Source organism: Rhinopithecus roxellana, chromosome 8 (genome assembly GCF_007565055.1).
Source record: "Rhinopithecus roxellana isolate Shanxi Qingling chromosome 8, ASM756505v1, whole genome shotgun sequence".
NCBI lineage: Eukaryota > Metazoa > Chordata > Mammalia > Primates > Cercopithecidae > Rhinopithecus > Rhinopithecus roxellana.
The window spans coordinates 31,885,920-31,903,112 of NC_044556.1; the positions used below are offsets into that span (position 1 = coordinate 31,885,920).

General features: G+C 40.6%; 1 protein-coding gene across 1 annotated transcript in view; it reads left to right on the forward strand.

Annotated features, from left to right (window-relative positions):
• GNAI3 (G protein subunit alpha i3) overlaps positions 1–17,193 on the forward strand; it is a 49,803-nt gene that overhangs the window by 21,744 nt on the left and 10,866 nt on the right. Inside the window, exons 2-5 of the mRNA XM_010355568.2 lie at positions 7,013–7,055; positions 7,172–7,313; positions 13,083–13,240; positions 16,315–16,443. Of these exons, the coding sequence (XP_010353870.1) occupies positions 7,013–7,055; positions 7,172–7,313; positions 13,083–13,240; positions 16,315–16,443 (472 nt within the window). The remainder of the gene's footprint in view (positions 1–7,012; positions 7,056–7,171; positions 7,314–13,082; positions 13,241–16,314; positions 16,444–17,193) is intronic.

Here is a 17,193-nt window from a genome sequence, read left to right on the forward strand (position 1 = left end):
GGGGTGGAGAGCATATGCTCTGGTACCTGCTCAGAGATCATTTTAAAAATTCAATTAAGAACATGTGGCTGGGTGCAGTGGCTTGCCCCTGTAATCCCAGCACTTTGGGAGGTGAGGCAGGAGGATTGCTTGAGCTCAGGAGTTTGAGGCCAGCCTGGGCAACATAGTGAGACTTCATCTCTACTAAAAATAAAAAAAAAAATTAGCCAGGCACGATGGTGTGCACCTGTAGTCCTAGCTACGCCCAGCTACTCAGGAGGCTGAGGGAGGAGGATTGCTTGAGCCCGGGAAATTGAGACTGCAGTGATCTGTGATTGTGCCACTACACTCCAACCTGGGTGACAGAGTAAGACTCTGTCTCAAAACAAAAAACAAACAAAAACCCATGTTTAGGTAAATACAGTGATTCTACATTAGAGTACATGTTGGTGAATTTTTTTTTTTTTTTTTTTTTTTTTTGATATGGAGTCTCGCTCAGTCATCCAGGCTGGAGTACAGTGGCGCGATCTCGGCTTACTGCAAGCTCTGCCTCCTGGGTTCACGCCATTCTCCTGCCTCAACCTCCCGAGTAGCGGGGACTGCAGGTGTCCGCCACCATGCCTGGCTAATTTTTTTTATATTTTTAGTGGAGACGGGGTTTCACCGTGTTAGCCAGGATGGTCTCGATCTCCTGACCTTGTGATCTGCCGGTCTCGGCCTCCCCAAGTGCTGGGATTACAGGCATGAGCCACCGTGCCCAGCTCCATATTGGTGAATTTTTTTTTGGTTTAACAGTGTTGATGATTATGTATTCAAATTGTAGATAAACACAGATTATTTTCTTTTTCTTTTTGCTGGGACAAGGTCTTGCTCTGTGCCCAGGTTTGAGTGTAGTAGCACACTTGTAACTCACTGCAACCTTGAATTCCTGGGCTCAAGAGATTTTCCCAAGTAGCTGAGATTACAGGTGTGTGCTACTAGGCCCAGCTAATTTTTTGTGTTATTCTTGTTTTGTTTTGTTGGTTTTTTTTTTTTTTTTTTTTTTTTTTTTGGTAGATATGAGGTTTGCCTGTGTTGCCTAGACTGGTCTTGAACTCATAGCCTCAAGTGATCTTCCTGCCTTGGCCTCCCAGAGTGGTGGGATTATAGGTGTGAACCAACCATGCCCTGTCCCCAGATAGTTTTCTAAATTAATCCTCTTCCTTTATTCTATGCAGATTGCCTTGCCTCTTTTATTGAGAATGAGACTAACATGGCTTCCTTCCTCCTTTTATTCTCAAAAATCTCTGTGACTTCACCTCTCATCCTTTTTCCCTACTTACATAGGATATCTTTTAAAGGACAAAGCTTCTATGTTGAATGGATCCTATTCCCTCCTGTTTCTGGGACCTTTCCAACTTTTTCTCCCCTGTATATCCTAACCCCCTGCGCAGTTCCATCCCTTCTGCATAGAGTCCTCTTCAGTTCCTCCCTTTCCAAGCCATAGATGCTGTCTTTGCAATATCCTTTGCATCTTCCCATTCTTTGTATTTCAACTATCACTTCCCTGGTGTATTGAAGATGGGCAACTGAATCTCCCCTTAAACTTGTGATAAATTTTTGAAAAAAGAGATAAAAGATGCCGATAAAATTAGGAAGTTCCAAACACCACGTGTGTTGTGGGGTAGGGAGATGGAACATAGGAAGCAGCTTGGGGAAAATGCAACAATGAGATGTTATGAAAAGGGAGCTTACTGCTAGAACAATGGAGCACAGCGAGTTGAGGTAAAAGTGAAGAACCCAGACCTAATAAGAAAGGGTTATAGAAAGTGTTTCAATAATTTGGAGAATTGTTAGATAAACTGATGGTTTTAAAAATAGTGCCACTTGGGGCAGGGCCTGTAATCCCAGCTACTTGGGAGGCCGAGGCAGGAGAATTGCTTGAACCTGGGAGACAGAGGTTGCAGTGAACTGAGTTTGCACCATTGCACTCCAGTCTGGGCAATGGAGCAAGACTATTAAAAAAAAAAAAAAGTGCCGTTTGGAAATGATGAGAAGGGAGAGGGGCTTTGAGCTGGAAGCTTCAGAAAATCACAGCAGTAACGTATAATAGGTGCAACATCAGGCTCAGACATGTGAAGGATAGAAAGGATTAATTTGAGAAATGCGTAAGAAGAAAGAAGATTTTGTTACAGCTTGGTAAGGAGAGAAGAGAAGTGAGTGGGTTCCAGATGACTCTTATATTTCATACTTGGAAGATGGATAAGATGGTGGCACCCTTCATGGTGATCTAGAATGGCTGGGCGCGGTGCCTCAAGCCTGTAATCCCAGCACTTTGAGAGGCCGAGATGGGGGGATCACGAGGTCAGGAGATCGAGACCATCCTGGCTAACATGGTGAAACCCCGTCTCTACTAAAAAAATACAAAAAAACTAGCCGGGCGATGTGCCGGGCGCCTGTAGTCCCAGTTATTTGGGAGGCTGAGGCAGGAGAATGGCGTAGACCCGGGAGGCGGAGCTTGCAGTGAGCCGAGATCGCGCCACTGTACTCCAGCCTGGGCGACAGAGCGAGACGCCGTCTCAAAAAAAAAAAAAAAAAAAAAAATGGTGATCTAGAAGCCGAGTGGGTCAAAGACTTTTGGTATAAAGTGATTCACTCTTTATTTGTATAAAATGCCCCCCGGAACACCCACTGAAACAAATCCGTATTTAGTTCTGTGGGCAGTTAGAAGTGCCTTTTTTTTTTTTTTTTTTTTAAAGACAGAGTCTCGATCTGTTGCCCAGGGTGGAGTGCCATGGTGTGATCTTGGCTCACTGCAACCTCTGCCTCCCGGGTTCAAGTGATTCTCATACCTCAGCCTCTTAAGTAGCTGGGATTACAGGTGCCCACCACCACGCCTGGCTAATTTTTTGTATTTTTAGTAGAGACGGAGTTTCACCATGTTGGCCATGGCTGGTCTTGAACTCCTGACCTCAGGTGATCCATCAGCCTCGGCCTCCCAAAGTGCTGGGATTACTGGAAGCTCGGAAGAAGATGTTAGTGTGATAATAAAGGGAAAGGCAAACTGACATTTTCTCAGGGAGCCTTGGAAAAATGTGAGAGAGGTAGGGCAACAGAGGGTTTTTTTTTTTTTAATCAGCACATCCGTAGGCTAGGATTAATGAGGTAGGTAGAAACTGATTCTGAGATTAATAGATTTATTATTTCATTCAAGATAATCTCACATGAATGATGGAAATGTGGTTTTCAATATATAAAAGAATAGTACACATTGATTTATTAATCTCAACTTTTCTTAATTTAGTAGCTCTTGTTAATATGGATAATCTGGGAATTTTGTCTTTTAAACAATTTAAAATATAACTGGTATGCATTTGTATTTTCTTCCCCAGAGTAGAATCATTGGTTTTTTTAGATATGAATGAGAGGATTCACCTTTTTATAACAGCATCCTAAGAAAGTCACTATGTTCTACTTGAATATTAACTATGTAGTACTACCCGATTATCGATTATGTAATAAGACAAGGTCATATATAAATGTACCTTTTGATTCTATAAGAATGTAGTTGTCTAGAATTTTTATATTTGGATTTTAATTAACTTTTGGTTAGTAAAGTTGAGAAATATTTAGTAAAGAATCATGGTTACTAAATATTATTCATTGTTTAGTAATATTTATTTGAGTAGATAATTTATGTCATGACCAATTTAAGGCCCTGGGAATGCAGGGATGAATAAGCCTTCATGGAGCTTATATTTTAGTGCGGAAGATAAGAAATGAGCTAATCTGTCGTGTGAGGAAGTGGTAAGTGCTATGAAAAAATATAACACAGAATAAGGGGAGAGACTGTGACGGGGTGAGAACTATTTAGATAGATTAGTCAGAAAAGGCTGTTCCTGTGAAAAAGAAAATCTTGCAAAACTTATTTCAGGTAACAGTAAACTTAAAGACAGGAAAGACAGAGTCAGGACCTAACTCAGTAAGAACCGGTTTGGTATGTTGGAGGAAAAGCAAGAATGCTGGTCTGACAAGAGCAGCGAGGACAAAGTGGAGAGTAACAAGAGATGAGGGTGAAGAGGTAGGCAGGGGCCAGAGTATATTGCACAAAAATGCCCATAGATTTTGTGTATAACTGGAGATCGTGTGACATGTTCTAATTTACATTTTACGAAGTTTATTCTACCTACTGACTGGCAAACTGGCTGTAGAAAAGGCAAGGTCTGAAGCACTGGACTATTTAGGAAGCTTTTGCAGTGATCTGGCCTATGGTTTTCAATGTTCAGGAACAAACTGTTAAAACTATTACATTAACTATTTATATTGCTTTATTAAAAAGATTAAGCTTTACTAATATTTAATATACAGATTGGCACCGGCATCCTTGTCTTATCTGCATGTTAGTCACGTGTCACTTAACATTTTTGACTTGAGCAACTGGTGAATGTTGGTGCCATTTACTGGAATGAGAAGACTGAGGGAGTAGCAGGGTTTGTTTTGAGGTGAGAGTGAGTTGGGGAATCAGTATCTCAGTTTTGAGCATTTTAGGTTTGTGAAATCTAAATACCTGCTAGAAATCTAATATCAGGTTTAGATATATGAATCTGGAACCACGGTTAGAAGCCAAGATTAGAGATCTAAATTTGGAAATCAGTAGTATAGACGCAGTAAACACCAGCTTTGGAGCCAAACTGTGAATGCAGATTTCAGTTCTGCCACTTACTAACTGTGTAATTGTAGGCAAGTTACTTGACATCTGTCTGCATCATTAGTCTCATCTGTAAAATGGGGATGATAATGTCTACCTCATAGGGTTATTGTGAGGATTAGATTAGTTGTTACAAACAAAGTGGTTAGAACAGCATGGCTGAGGTTACTCACTAGATGTTACCTGTTATGATTGGTTTATGAATAGTACTTAAGCCATGAGATTAGGGCCGGGTGTGGTGGCTCACTTCTGTAATCCCAGCACTTTGGGAGGTCGAGGCAGGTGGATCGCTTGAGCCCAGGAGTTCGAGAGCAGCCTGGTGAACATGGTGAAACCCCGTCTCTACTAAAAATACAAAAATTAGCCAGATGTGGTGGCGCGTGCTTGTAGCCCCAGCTACTCAGGAGGCTGAGGCAGGAGAATCACTTGAACCTGGGAGGTAGATGTTGCAGTGAGCCAAGATTGCGCCACTGCACTCTAGCCTGGGTGACGGAGCAAGAGTCTGTCTCCAAAAAATAGGCGATGAGATTAGATAACTTAGAGAATGAGTTTAGATAGGGAAAGGGGCCAAGGAGGGAGCCCTGAAGCAATACAACCTTTAGAATTCAGAAACTGGGCCAGGTGTGGTGGCTCACGCCTGTAATACCAGCATTTTGGGAGGCTGAGGCAGGCAGATCACCTGAGGTCAGGAGTTTGTGACCAGCCTGGCTAACATGGCGAAACCCTATCTCTACTAAAAATACAAAAATTAGCCAGGTGTTAAGGTGGGAGCCTGTAATCCCAGCTACTCAGGAGGCTGAGACAGGAGAATTGCTTGAACCTGGGAGGCGGAGGTTGTGGTGAGCCGAGATTGTACCATTGCACTCCAGTCTGGGCTACAGAGTGGGACTCCATCTCAAAAAAAAAAAAAAGAAAGAAAAGAAAGAAAAAAAAAGGATTCAGAAACTGGAGAGAGGAGATTGAGGAGTGAAGTAGGAATCAAATCTGAAGGGTGTGTTGGCTAGAAGCCTGCCTAGTGAAGAAAATATTTCAACTTAGACAAATTCTGCTTAAGAGGCTAAGATGAGCAGCAAGAATTGACCAACTGGGTTTGTCAAGATGGAAGTTTTTGGAGACCTTGAGAAGTGGTTTCAGTAGAGTGGTGGGGATGAAAGCCTGATTAGCATAGCTGAAGGACAGAATTGAATGTACAAAATTGGAGGCAGTGAGTAGAGATGGCACATTAGAGGAGTTTTGCTGCAAAGAGGGATAGAGAAAATGGAGTGGTAGCTAGAAGAAAATGTGTGGGGTCAAGGAAAGTTAGGGGTGTGTATGTGTGTTGATTTAAAGATGGAAAATAGTATAGTAAGCTTGTATGCTGATGAGAATGACCCAGTGGAAAGAAAAAATTGATCATATTTGAGACATGGGAAATATCATGGGAAATTGCAGCAGCCATGACCTTGAGTAGGTAAAATGAAGGTGCGCAAGGGGAGAAGTTGATTTTAAAACATTGGCAGAGACTTTGCATCCGTTGATGAAGGTAGAGAATATTAATGGAGGTACAGATAGACTGGTAGATGTGGTTGTGGGAAAATGAGGTAGTTTTTTCTGATTGCTTTAATTTTTATGGAAAAGTAGGGCAGGATCATCAGCTGAGAGTCAGAAGTGGGAAGGGGTTTATAAAATTTGAGAGAGGGGAAGTGGTGTGATATAGGGATCTTGAAAGATATGAAAGTGAGTTGACTAGGGAAGATCTAGCAGGTGGCTTTGTCAAGGAGGTCAGAAGGCCAGCTTGACATTTGTGGTCATTTGTTTAAAGTGATTCCAGCTGGCTAAGGAGGGCAGGGTGGTCTTGAGATGGTATATGGTGAGAAATTGATAGGAACAGTGCCTTCTCTGCTTCTATTTAAAACATCTTTAGTTCTGTGACTGATAGGATTGCCCTCAGAACATTTCTCTGGTATGGGCAGGCAGCAACAGAGGAATTAATAAAAATGAATAGACCAAAAAATAATCATTTCATTTTTGCCCATATTCAGTGTTTATATCATGTTTTATGTAGTGAATGAGTTCCTTCAAAAGTTTATGTTACCATCTGTCCTTGGATATGCCTATTTTACACAAACGATACCAAGCAAGCCCTAGGACACTTTCAATAAATTATACTTGGTTGCTGAGTTATGTAAAGAAAGTAAAATGCTATAGTGGAGAAGCTCCATACGTTTTCTTGATAGACATGAAAGCCTCACCAAAATTTTCCCTAGGACCTGTGGTTTCCATCAATCTAGACTTATCATTCATGTTGATATTATACTTTTATGTTGATTACCGAGAAATTCAAAGTCTGGTTTTCTTTTCTTTCAGGTGCTGGAGAATCTGGTAAAAGCACCATTGTGAAACAGATGAAGTAAGTTGGAATATGGCATTTTGTTAGACTAGGATTTCTCCTAATGCATATAAAATTCATAGTATCTTTTCATTTTAGGTCCACGCTATTGACTTGTGGTTTTCTTTGTTTTAAAGAATCATTCATGAGGATGGGTATTCAGAGGATGAATGTAAACAATATAAAGTAGTTGTCTACAGCAATACTATACAGTCCATCATTGCAATCATAAGAGCCATGGGACGGCTAAAGATTGACTTTGGGGAAGCTGCCAGGGCAGTAAGTGTTTCTCATTTCCTCTTCACTTGCTCTTATTCAGCAGATACAGTTTTAAGTTAAGCAAAATTTTTGCTTCATGTTTTAGGGAAATGAACTTAAGCAACAAGATAAAATGTAGTAAAGTACTTTGTGCTCACTTGAGAAGTGTTAGCAATCTACTTTAGAAGGTGTTAGATGTAACCACCCCAAGAGGAGTCTTGGAAATGGGATTCTGTGGATGCATCATAAGTTTCTGGGATAACTGTTCTATTCAGTTGCCTTTTTTTTTTTTTAATAGCACTGTTGACTTTTATAGTAGTTGATAATAGTACATTAAAATAATAATCTAAGAGAAAGGTTGCCATGATACGTAGTTCTGCTTTCTGAGGTGTACAGATTAAAGGCCAAAATCAGTCTTGCAGAATAAATTCTGTAAGGACATGAGCACTAAGTCCGAATTCTTGAATATCTAAGTCAGATATTCAAGAATACTGTATACTACATGGAACCTTAGGCTATAGAATTGGCGTATACCATGCCCTAGTATAATTCTTTAATGCCTTGCACATGTCAGCTATTTAAAAAGTTGTGTTATTATAATAATACTTAGTGGACCCTGAAGATCTAGTTTATAAAATTAGACCACGTATAATTAGGATGTTTTATGCCATTGGGGAGGGGGCCAAAATGAAGGCAGGAGATCTTTGATATTACTATCAGTTAAATTCCAGAAAAGGCTGGGAAATTATAGAATTATTTCCTACATCTAAGACTTACTGGCTGTGTTCAGAGTGTCATACTTACATGCCATGGCGAAATAAAAGGAGATGATTTGGGAAGTCTGCCTGGAAAGGCAAAACCTGTATGTCTATGAAGTCGCTTAGGAACTCTTATAAGCCACTTCCAACTTACCAAATGTGAATTTATATTTGATAAAAAGATAGGAAATTGTTGAGGGGAAATACCGAAAGGGTGGTCACAGTTGGATAGTGTTAGACTGGAAAGTGTCTTAGAAATGGCATAAAGGAAGAGGAGCTAGATTAGGGATTGTAAAATGAGAGATGAGTATCACAAAATAAGAGAAAATATGTGAATGTGACTTTCATATTTTTGTAAAATATATCACATAGAAACTATTTTTCTATGTGTCCGCGTGGGGAAGTTTGGCAGTCAAGCAAAAAAAAGCGTTTATCCTTGTCTTACCCTTTCCTATTCCTTCTCCCACCTCCTGCTTTTCATTCCTTCTTTTCCTTTTTTTCTTCTTCATACCAGCTCTATCTGTGGTCTTATTTTCTTTTTCCCATTTCTCATTTCTCCCTGTTACCTAACTCTACTTCTCTGTTGTATTTGTTGTATCTGATAACTGGTCAGTAGTACTGTATTTATTCTCTTCCCTCTCTCTGTTGGCTTTTTCTCCATCTCAGTTATTGATTCTTTTAGTTTGTCCCTTTTCTCTTTCCCTCTTTAATGTTATTCCCCACTGTCTGTCTTCCTTTGTTTATCTCCCTACCCTTTCATTTCTTTCTTTCTTTCTTTTTTTTTTTTTTGAGACGGACTCTCTCCCTGTCACCCAGGCTGGAGTGCAATGGCGCAATCTCAGCTCACTGTAACCTCCGCCTCCCGGATTCAAGTGATTCTCCTGCCTCAGCCTCCTGAGCATCTGAGATTATAGCTAATTTTTGTATTTTTAGTAGAGATGGAGTTTCACCATGTTGGGCAAGCTGGTCTCGAACTCCTGACCTCGTAATCCGCCCGCTTCAGCCTCCCAAAGTGCTGGGATTACAGGCGTGAGCCACGGCGCCCGGCCCCATTTCTTTCCATTATGAAATCAATTGTCATTAATCTTTGGGTCCTAACACTCCTGTGTCACCAGATGCAGTTGACATCATGAATCCCTGTCAGGCCTCCTAAATCATCCAGCTTTCTGGTGTCCACATAACCTAATCTGTAATCCTGTATTATAATTTTTAAATGTTTCTTTTTTTTTCCCCATGTGTAAGGTTTTATGTTTATAGCTCCTCTCTTATTGTCCTCTAGTGTTTTTGTTTGTTTTTTGAGACAGAGTTTTGCTCTTGTCACCCAGGCTGGAGTGTAACGGCATGATCCTGGCTCACTGCAACCTCTGCCTCCTGGGTTCAAGCGATTCTCCTACCTCAGCCTCCCGAGTAGCTGGGATTACAGGCACCCGCCATTATGCCTGGCTAATTTTTGTATTTTTAGTAGAAACGGGGTTTCATCATGTTGGCCAGGCTGGTCTTGAATTCCTGACCTCAGGTGATCCACTTGCCTCGTCCTCCCCAAGTGCTGGGATTACAGGCGTGATTCACTGTGCCCGGCCTCTACTCTAGTTTTTTATAGTTGGTTAGAGAGTGTGAATGAAAAAAAAGAAATAGAGCTGGGTGTGGAATGGGTTACTTTTTCACATCTGCTTAAGTGTGGGGGTGTGAAGTTTATTATTAAGAGGGGCCTCTTCTTTTTTTTTTTTTTGAGACGGAGTTTCGCTCTTGTTGCCCAGGATGGAGTGCAATGGTGTGGCCTCGGCTCACTGCAACCTCTGCCTCCTGGGTTCAAGCGATTCTCCTGCCTCAGCCTCCTGAGTAGCTGGGATTACAGGCATGCACCACCATGCCCACCTAATTTTTTTGTATTTTTAGTACAGATGGGGGTTTCTCCGTGTTGGTCAGGCTAGTCTCAAACTCTTGACTTCAGGTGATCCATCTGCCTCGGCTGCCCAAAGTATTGGGATTACAGGCGTGAGCCACCATGCCTGGCCAAGAGGGACCTCTTTATAGACCTTTAGAGAGGGTTTATTGTGGGGAAGCAAGAGCAGGTCAGTGGAAGAAATTAAGTGATAAGAAAAAAGTGTTTCCTCCTAAAAGAATATTTATAGAGTCAGGACAGCAAAAAAAGTAGTAATAATTCCCTCTCTTTTGAAGCTTCTAAAGTTAGAATCATGTTTTTTTATTTTTAAGTAATGCTTAATAAGATTATTAGAATATGTGCATGAGTATAAGTCAAATTTCAGAACCAAGGGATTATAAAGACTTCAAATGTTAGATAAAGCACCATACCTTGCATGTGTAGAAGGACATGCTCACTGTTGAGTATGTTTGCCAATTTGTCTAATGTTTCAACTTTTTCATTTGTTTAAAATTTTATCTTTGAAAAGAAAGGGAGGAGCATATAGATCTCAGCTAAGGTTTCTTTTCTTTCTTTTTTTTTTTTTGAGATGGAGTTTTGCTCTGTCGCCAGGGCTAGTGTGCAGTGGCACCATCTCAGCTCACTGCAACCTCCGCCTCCTGGGTTCAAGCAGTTTTCCTGCCTCAGTCTCCCGAGTAGCTGGGACTACAAGCACACGCCACCACGCCCAGCTAATTTTTGTCGTTTTAGTAGAGACGGGGTTTCACCATGTGTTGGCCAGGATGGTCTCAATCTCTTGACCTCATGATCCGCCCGCCTCGGCCTCCCAAAGTGCTGGGATTACAGGCGTGAGCCACCGCGCCCAGCCAGCTAAGGTTTCTTAGAGTTGAGCCTAGTCTACCGCCACGCCACCCTGAATGCGCCTAATCTCAGAAGCTAAATGAGGCCGGGCGCGGTGGCTCAAGCCTGTAATCGCAGCACTTTGGGAGGCCGAGACGGGTGGATCACGAGATCAGGAGATCGACACCAGTCTGGCTAACATGGTGAAACCCCGTCTCTACTAAAAAATACAAAAAACTAGCCGGGCGTGGTGGCGGGCGCCTGTAGTCCCAGCTACTCGGGAGGCTGAGGCAGGAGAATGGAGTAAACCCGGGAGGCGGAGCTTGCAGTGAGCTGAGATCCGGCCACTGCACTCCAGCCTGGGCGACAGAGCAAGACTCCGTCTCAAAAAAAAAAAAAAAAAAAAAAAAAAAAGAAGAAGCTAAATGAGAGTGGGTTGAGCCTAAATATTACTAGAAAGAATACAGGAAAGGATCATAAAGGAGGAAATATTACTAGGTAAAAACCATTAGAGCTGGAGACCCAGAGTTTGGCAACAATAATTTGAATGCACTTCGGATGGTTTTGTTTTGCTAAGGTGGACGCACAAGTTCTGGTAATTCACAAGTCTTTGGAGTTTTTGGTTGTGAGTTCACCTGTGGTCTGAAATGACTTCTGTTTATTAGTTTACTTGTCCTGATGACTACTTAAGATACAAATGATTGCTCCCTTTTCTCCTTTACTTTTTCTTTACATGTTATATACTTTTTCAATTTTTTATTTTTATAGTTATTTGGAATCTCTCAGGGTACATAAATATTAGATGTGGTTGGGAAAATCATTCTGCAAGACCTGTGTTTATTTATTTATTTATTTATTTATTTATTTATTTATTTTTTTTTTTTTTTTGAGGCGGAGTCTCGCTCTGTCGCCCGGACTGGAGCGCAGTGGCCGGATCTCAGCCCACTGCAAGCTCCGCCTCCTGGGTTTACGCCATTCTCCTGCCTCAGCCTCCGGAGTAGCTGGGACTACAGGCGCCTGCCACCTTGCCCGGCTAGTTTTTGTATTTTTAGTAGAGACGGGGTTTCACCGTGTTAGCCAGGATGGTCTCGATCTCCTGACCTCGTGATCCACCCGTCTCGGCCTCCCAAAGTGCTGGGATTACAGGCTTGAGCCACCGCGCCCGGCGACCTGTGTTTATTTTTAAACAACAAGTAGAGATGGATAGAATAAAGCAAAACGATAAAAATCTCATAATCCATTTCTGTCCTCTCTGTCACATATTTTATGTATAAAAACTGTAACAACCTAGAAAACTATGGCTATGTCCGGGCCTGGTGGCTCATGCCTGTAATCCCAGCACTTTGGGAGGCTGAAGCGAGCGGATCACTTGAGGTCAGGTGTTCGAGACCAGCCTAGCCAACATGGTGAAACCCCATCTCTACTAAAAATAGAAAAATTAGCTGGATGTGGTGGCAGACGCCTGTAATCCCAGCTACTTGGGAGGCTGAGGCAGGAGAATCACTGGAACCCAGGAGGTGGAGGTTACAATGAGCAGAGATCACACCATTGCACTCCAGCCTGAGTGACAAGAGCGAAACTCTGTCTCAAAAAAAAAAAAAAAAGAAAAAGAAAAGAAAAAACTGTGGCTATGACTCATTAAGTTTTGGTTACTTTCTTTTCCTCCTGCTGCCTTCCTTTCCCTCTCTCAGAACATTATTATTATTCCTTTAGGGAAATCTAGGGACTGTTTGAATCTTTCCCTGAGGGATTTATTTCCCCCATTAGACTTCTAGACTCCTTAAGTGCCTCCATCTCCTCTTCTTGTTCTGCTGTCTAGGCTGAAGGCAAAGAAGAGAATACTTTTTCTTAAACTTGATTAATGTTTTACTCCCTTTAAGGTGTTTAGACTTTACCTCTTATGTGCTAGTCTTTTTATTTCTATTTTTATTGTAGGCTTCCTTTAATAGAACGGGAATGTTTTACATAAGCCTGTCTCATAAACCAGTTTTTTTCTCTCAAAAATTATTAGCAATCTGGATGGAGATTTGTGGGCTGGCCAGAAATGATCTTTTCTAGGGATGGTGATGTGTAGAGGAGTGGTGGGGAAGTAAAATAATTTCTCAGCTCAGTTCTGGACTTAAAATGGTAGTGGAATGAGAATGAGGAAAGACTTAATTATAAATTCTGTCATGCTGGCCTGTCAGAAAAGGTCTCTGTAACAACACCTCTTTTAACATAACATGTAATGTGTGTGTATTTTAAAGAGACTGTCATCAAGTCTGAAGGAAATGGAGAGTCATCTGTCTCTTTCTTAACTGCTTTCTTCAGGATGATGCCCGACAATTATTTGTTTTAGCTGGCAGTGCTGAAGAAGGAGTCATGACTCCAGAACTAGCAGGAGTGATTAAACGGTTATGGCGAGATGGTGGGGTACAAGCTTGCTTCAGCAGATCCAGGGAATATCAGCTCAATGATTCTGCTTCATAGTAAGTAATTTTTCTCTGTGAAACTATAACAGAGAATAACTTGGTGACACTAGAGAAAGTTTAGTGCCCATCCTTAAGGAAATGTTTAAGTAATAGACACTCTTAGAAGTTTATAGGATGCTTTATAAAAATTGTCTAAGGTTAGGATTATAGAGCCCTTGGTCATTTGTATGATTTGGAGAAAAAAGTTCCCTCTTGGAATGTAAATGGGATACTTGGCACCACTAAATTAGTTCCATGGCATTTTATTATAAGCAAGTGAAGGAGGAGAGACATTTATTGTGGCTGGGTTCTGAATCTGTTCCAACTCATAAGTTCCTCTGTGTAAGGGCTTGGCACTGATAGCCAGCTAGAGAGGGAAATTAGAATTGTGGTATTTCTTTTTATGCAGCCAGCTCTCTGTGTCTGGGCTGCACTGTGGATTTCACTAATAAATATTTTGCCAGATCACAATAGTAGACTTTGTATAGAAAGAGAAGGTTGAGTCATGGAATGAAGTTGAAGTATCTTTTTGTCAAGGATATTATCTTGAGTGTTAACATAGTTTTAGAGAATTTGTAATGAACACTTATATGAAGCTATTACGTGTTATCCTATTTTACCTCTTTTACATATACTTATTTATAAAACCTAAAATCAGAATTTTTTTTTTTTTTTTTTGAGACGGAGTCTCGCTTTGTCGCCCAGGCTGGAGTGCAGTGGCGCGATCTCCGCTGACTGCGTGCTCCACCTCCCACGTTCACACCATTCTCCTGCCTCAGCCTCCCGAGTAGCTGGGACTACAGGCGCCCGCCACCACACTTGGCTAATTTTTTGTATTTGTAGTAGAGATGGGGTTTCACTGTGTTAGCCAGGATGGTCTCGATCTCCTGACCTTGTGATCCACCCACCTCGGCCTCCCAAAGTGCTTGGATTATAGGAGTGAGCCACCTGTGCCCAGCCCAGAATGTATTTTTTTAAATGTACTTTTACGGAGCCTGGTGAGCACTTGTTATCTGTATTTCTCTTTGTACTTTTAAGCATTAAGGTTTTTTCTCCAATATTATTGTTTTCCTACTTTTCACATCATCATTCTAGCTTAAATTGTTACAAGAAGAAATTAAATGATATAGTCCGGCTGTGCATAAGGACAGGGATACATTCTGAAACATGCATCATTAGGTGATTTGTCATTGTGTGAACGTCATAGACTATGCATACACAGAATTAGATGGTATAGCCTACCACACACCTAAGCTCTGTGGTATATAGCCTGTTGCCCCTAGACTATGAACCTGTACAGCATGTTATTGTACTAAATACTGTAGGCAATTGTAACATAATGGTAAGTATTTGTATATCTCAACATCTCTAAACATATAAAAGGATAATATGGCCCATGATGTCACTAGGGACTAGGAGTGTTTCAGCTCCATTATAATCTTACAGGATCACTAGCATACATTTATGGAGTCTGTTGTTGACCAAAACATTGTTATGCAGCACATGACTGTATTTGAAAACTTTCTTATTCTTTCAGTGAGAACTTGGCTTTAGAAATGTTTCAGGATTCTTGCCTACCTTTTAATATGTTTTAGTTGCAGGTATTGAGAGCTTAAATAATTCTACCAGTGGTCATCAAAAGTAGATTATAATTGCTTTTTCATCATTCATTCAGAAAGCTCTGAATCCTCTAACTACATGTGCTTATATTATAGAGATTTTCATAACAGTTGATCTAAGTTTGCCTCTTTACATTAGTGATAGTATTTGGTTTTATAGATCATTAATGATTCACTTATATTGGTGCCATCTGCTCATCAGTTTTCTAGCCTGGAATCAGCAAAGAATATAGTTTTGAAGCAGTCTTTTAATTATTTCCCTGAACAAATTAATTTTTTTGGAGGTATTTACAATTTGTTTTTGGTTTAGATTTTAAAAAAACCCAAACCTCCCCAACTCTTCTGTTTACTGAAAGAAAACGGAAAATATTCTTACTATAGTTCTCTTAATTTTAGTAAATCAAACACCATTCTCTAATGTCCTGTCAAATGGTTAAACACACATGACCTATTTAATTGTCTGAGGACTTTTGGTATAGTTTGGTTTTGGTATTATACAGTACACAGTTAATTTAGTATTACATTTCAGGAATTTTTCTTTACTAAAAACATTTCCTGTTCCTGTTATTTTAATTTTTTAAATTGGCCTTCACAGTTTAATTCTGTAGAATTAAACCTATTTTTGTGTCTGGGCGCGGTGGCTCACGCCTATAATCCCAGCACTTTGGGAGACCAAGGCAGGCGAATCACCTGAGGTCAGGAGTTTGAGACCAGCCTAGCCAACATGGTGAAACCCCGTCTCTACTAAAAATATAAAAAATTAGCTGGGCGTAGTGGTGAGCATCTGTAATCCCAGCTGTTCAGGGGGCTGAAGCAGGAGAATCACTTGAACCCGGAAGATGGAGGTTGCAGTGAGCCGAGATCACACCTCTGCATTGCAGCCTAGGTGACAGAGTGAGACTCTGTCTCAAAAAAAAAAAAACAACAAAAACAAAAAGAAAAGAAAACAAAACAAAAACCTACTTTTGTTAATGTATATAGACTCTATACTTTAATTGTCCTATGTTGGATTCATATTTTTTCTTATTATTTCTTTTTTTAAGAGACGAGGGTCTCACTCTGTCACTCAGGCTGGAGTACAGTGGCACCCTGCAGCCTTGACCTCTTGGGTTCAAGTGATCCTTCTGCTTCACTCAAGGGTAGGAGGATTAGCTAGGACTACAGGCCTGCACCACCATGCTTAGTTAATTTTTAAAATATCTTGTAAAGACAAGGGTCTCTTTATGTTGCCCAGGCTGGTCTTGAACTCCTGACCTCAAGCAATCTTCCTGCCTTGGCCTCCCAAAGTGTGGGGATTACAGACATGAGCCACCATGCCTGGCTTCTTATCTTTTCTGTGATACTGAAGATCTGATTCTGTTTTGCCACTTTAGTAACTAGTAACAGGTTTAGAATAGGAACTAATTTAGTCTGTTGATTTGCAGTGCACATGGTTGGCTTCACCAAGTAAAAGTAAATGTGTCTTTTATTTAGTTATCTAAATGATCTGGATAGAATATCCCAGTCTAACTACATTCCAACTCAGCAAGATGTTCTTCGGACACGAGTGAAGACCACAGGCATTGTAGAAACGCATTTCACCTTCAAAGACCTATACTTCAAGTAAGTCATTAGCCTTTTTGCTAGGTGTGCCAAATACAGGTATCTTTTGTTTTAGTTTACCATCTCTTAAACAGGGTAAAATTTCTCTGGGCAGTATTCCTTAGTTTAGAAACTTAACCTATTTATCAGCATTGTTTGAATGTTTTAACTGAATGCGGGCCCAAACATCTCTTGTTTCTCCAAATAGCATCAAATGTTTGTGTCCATTTAGAGGAATTTAAATTCAAAAATAAATTGTAACTTGCCTCCCAGTAAAATTTTTCCTGTGATAACTGGTTTGTTTTAATTTTATTCTTTTCAGCTGCTTGTTAGACTCACCAAAACAGATATTGAATGTTTAATAGGGTAACAATATTAAACTTATGAAAACCAGTTTTTTTGGCTAGTTACATGGTTTTGTTTTGCCATTTTGATATTAAAATAGAAATGCTTTTCTCCCCAGTGTCACTTCTTTTTGGTTTGAATTTCCCTTCTAGTTGAATGGAATGGAGCAAGTATTACCATGGCTCTTGAAGTAATTTGTGCGTAGTGTCATGTACAATTAAGTTCTTAGTACAGTGCAGAAATATGAGGATAGAGGTATTTTGGGTTGGTAAGATGACATTTAAACAGTGATTTTTTTTGGTTTGTTTTTAAAATTTTATTTTTTAGAGACAGGGTCTTTCTCTGTCATCCAAGCTGGAGTGGAGTGGTGTGATCATGGCTCACTGCAGCCTTGACTTTCTGGGCTCAAGTGATCCTTCTGCCTCA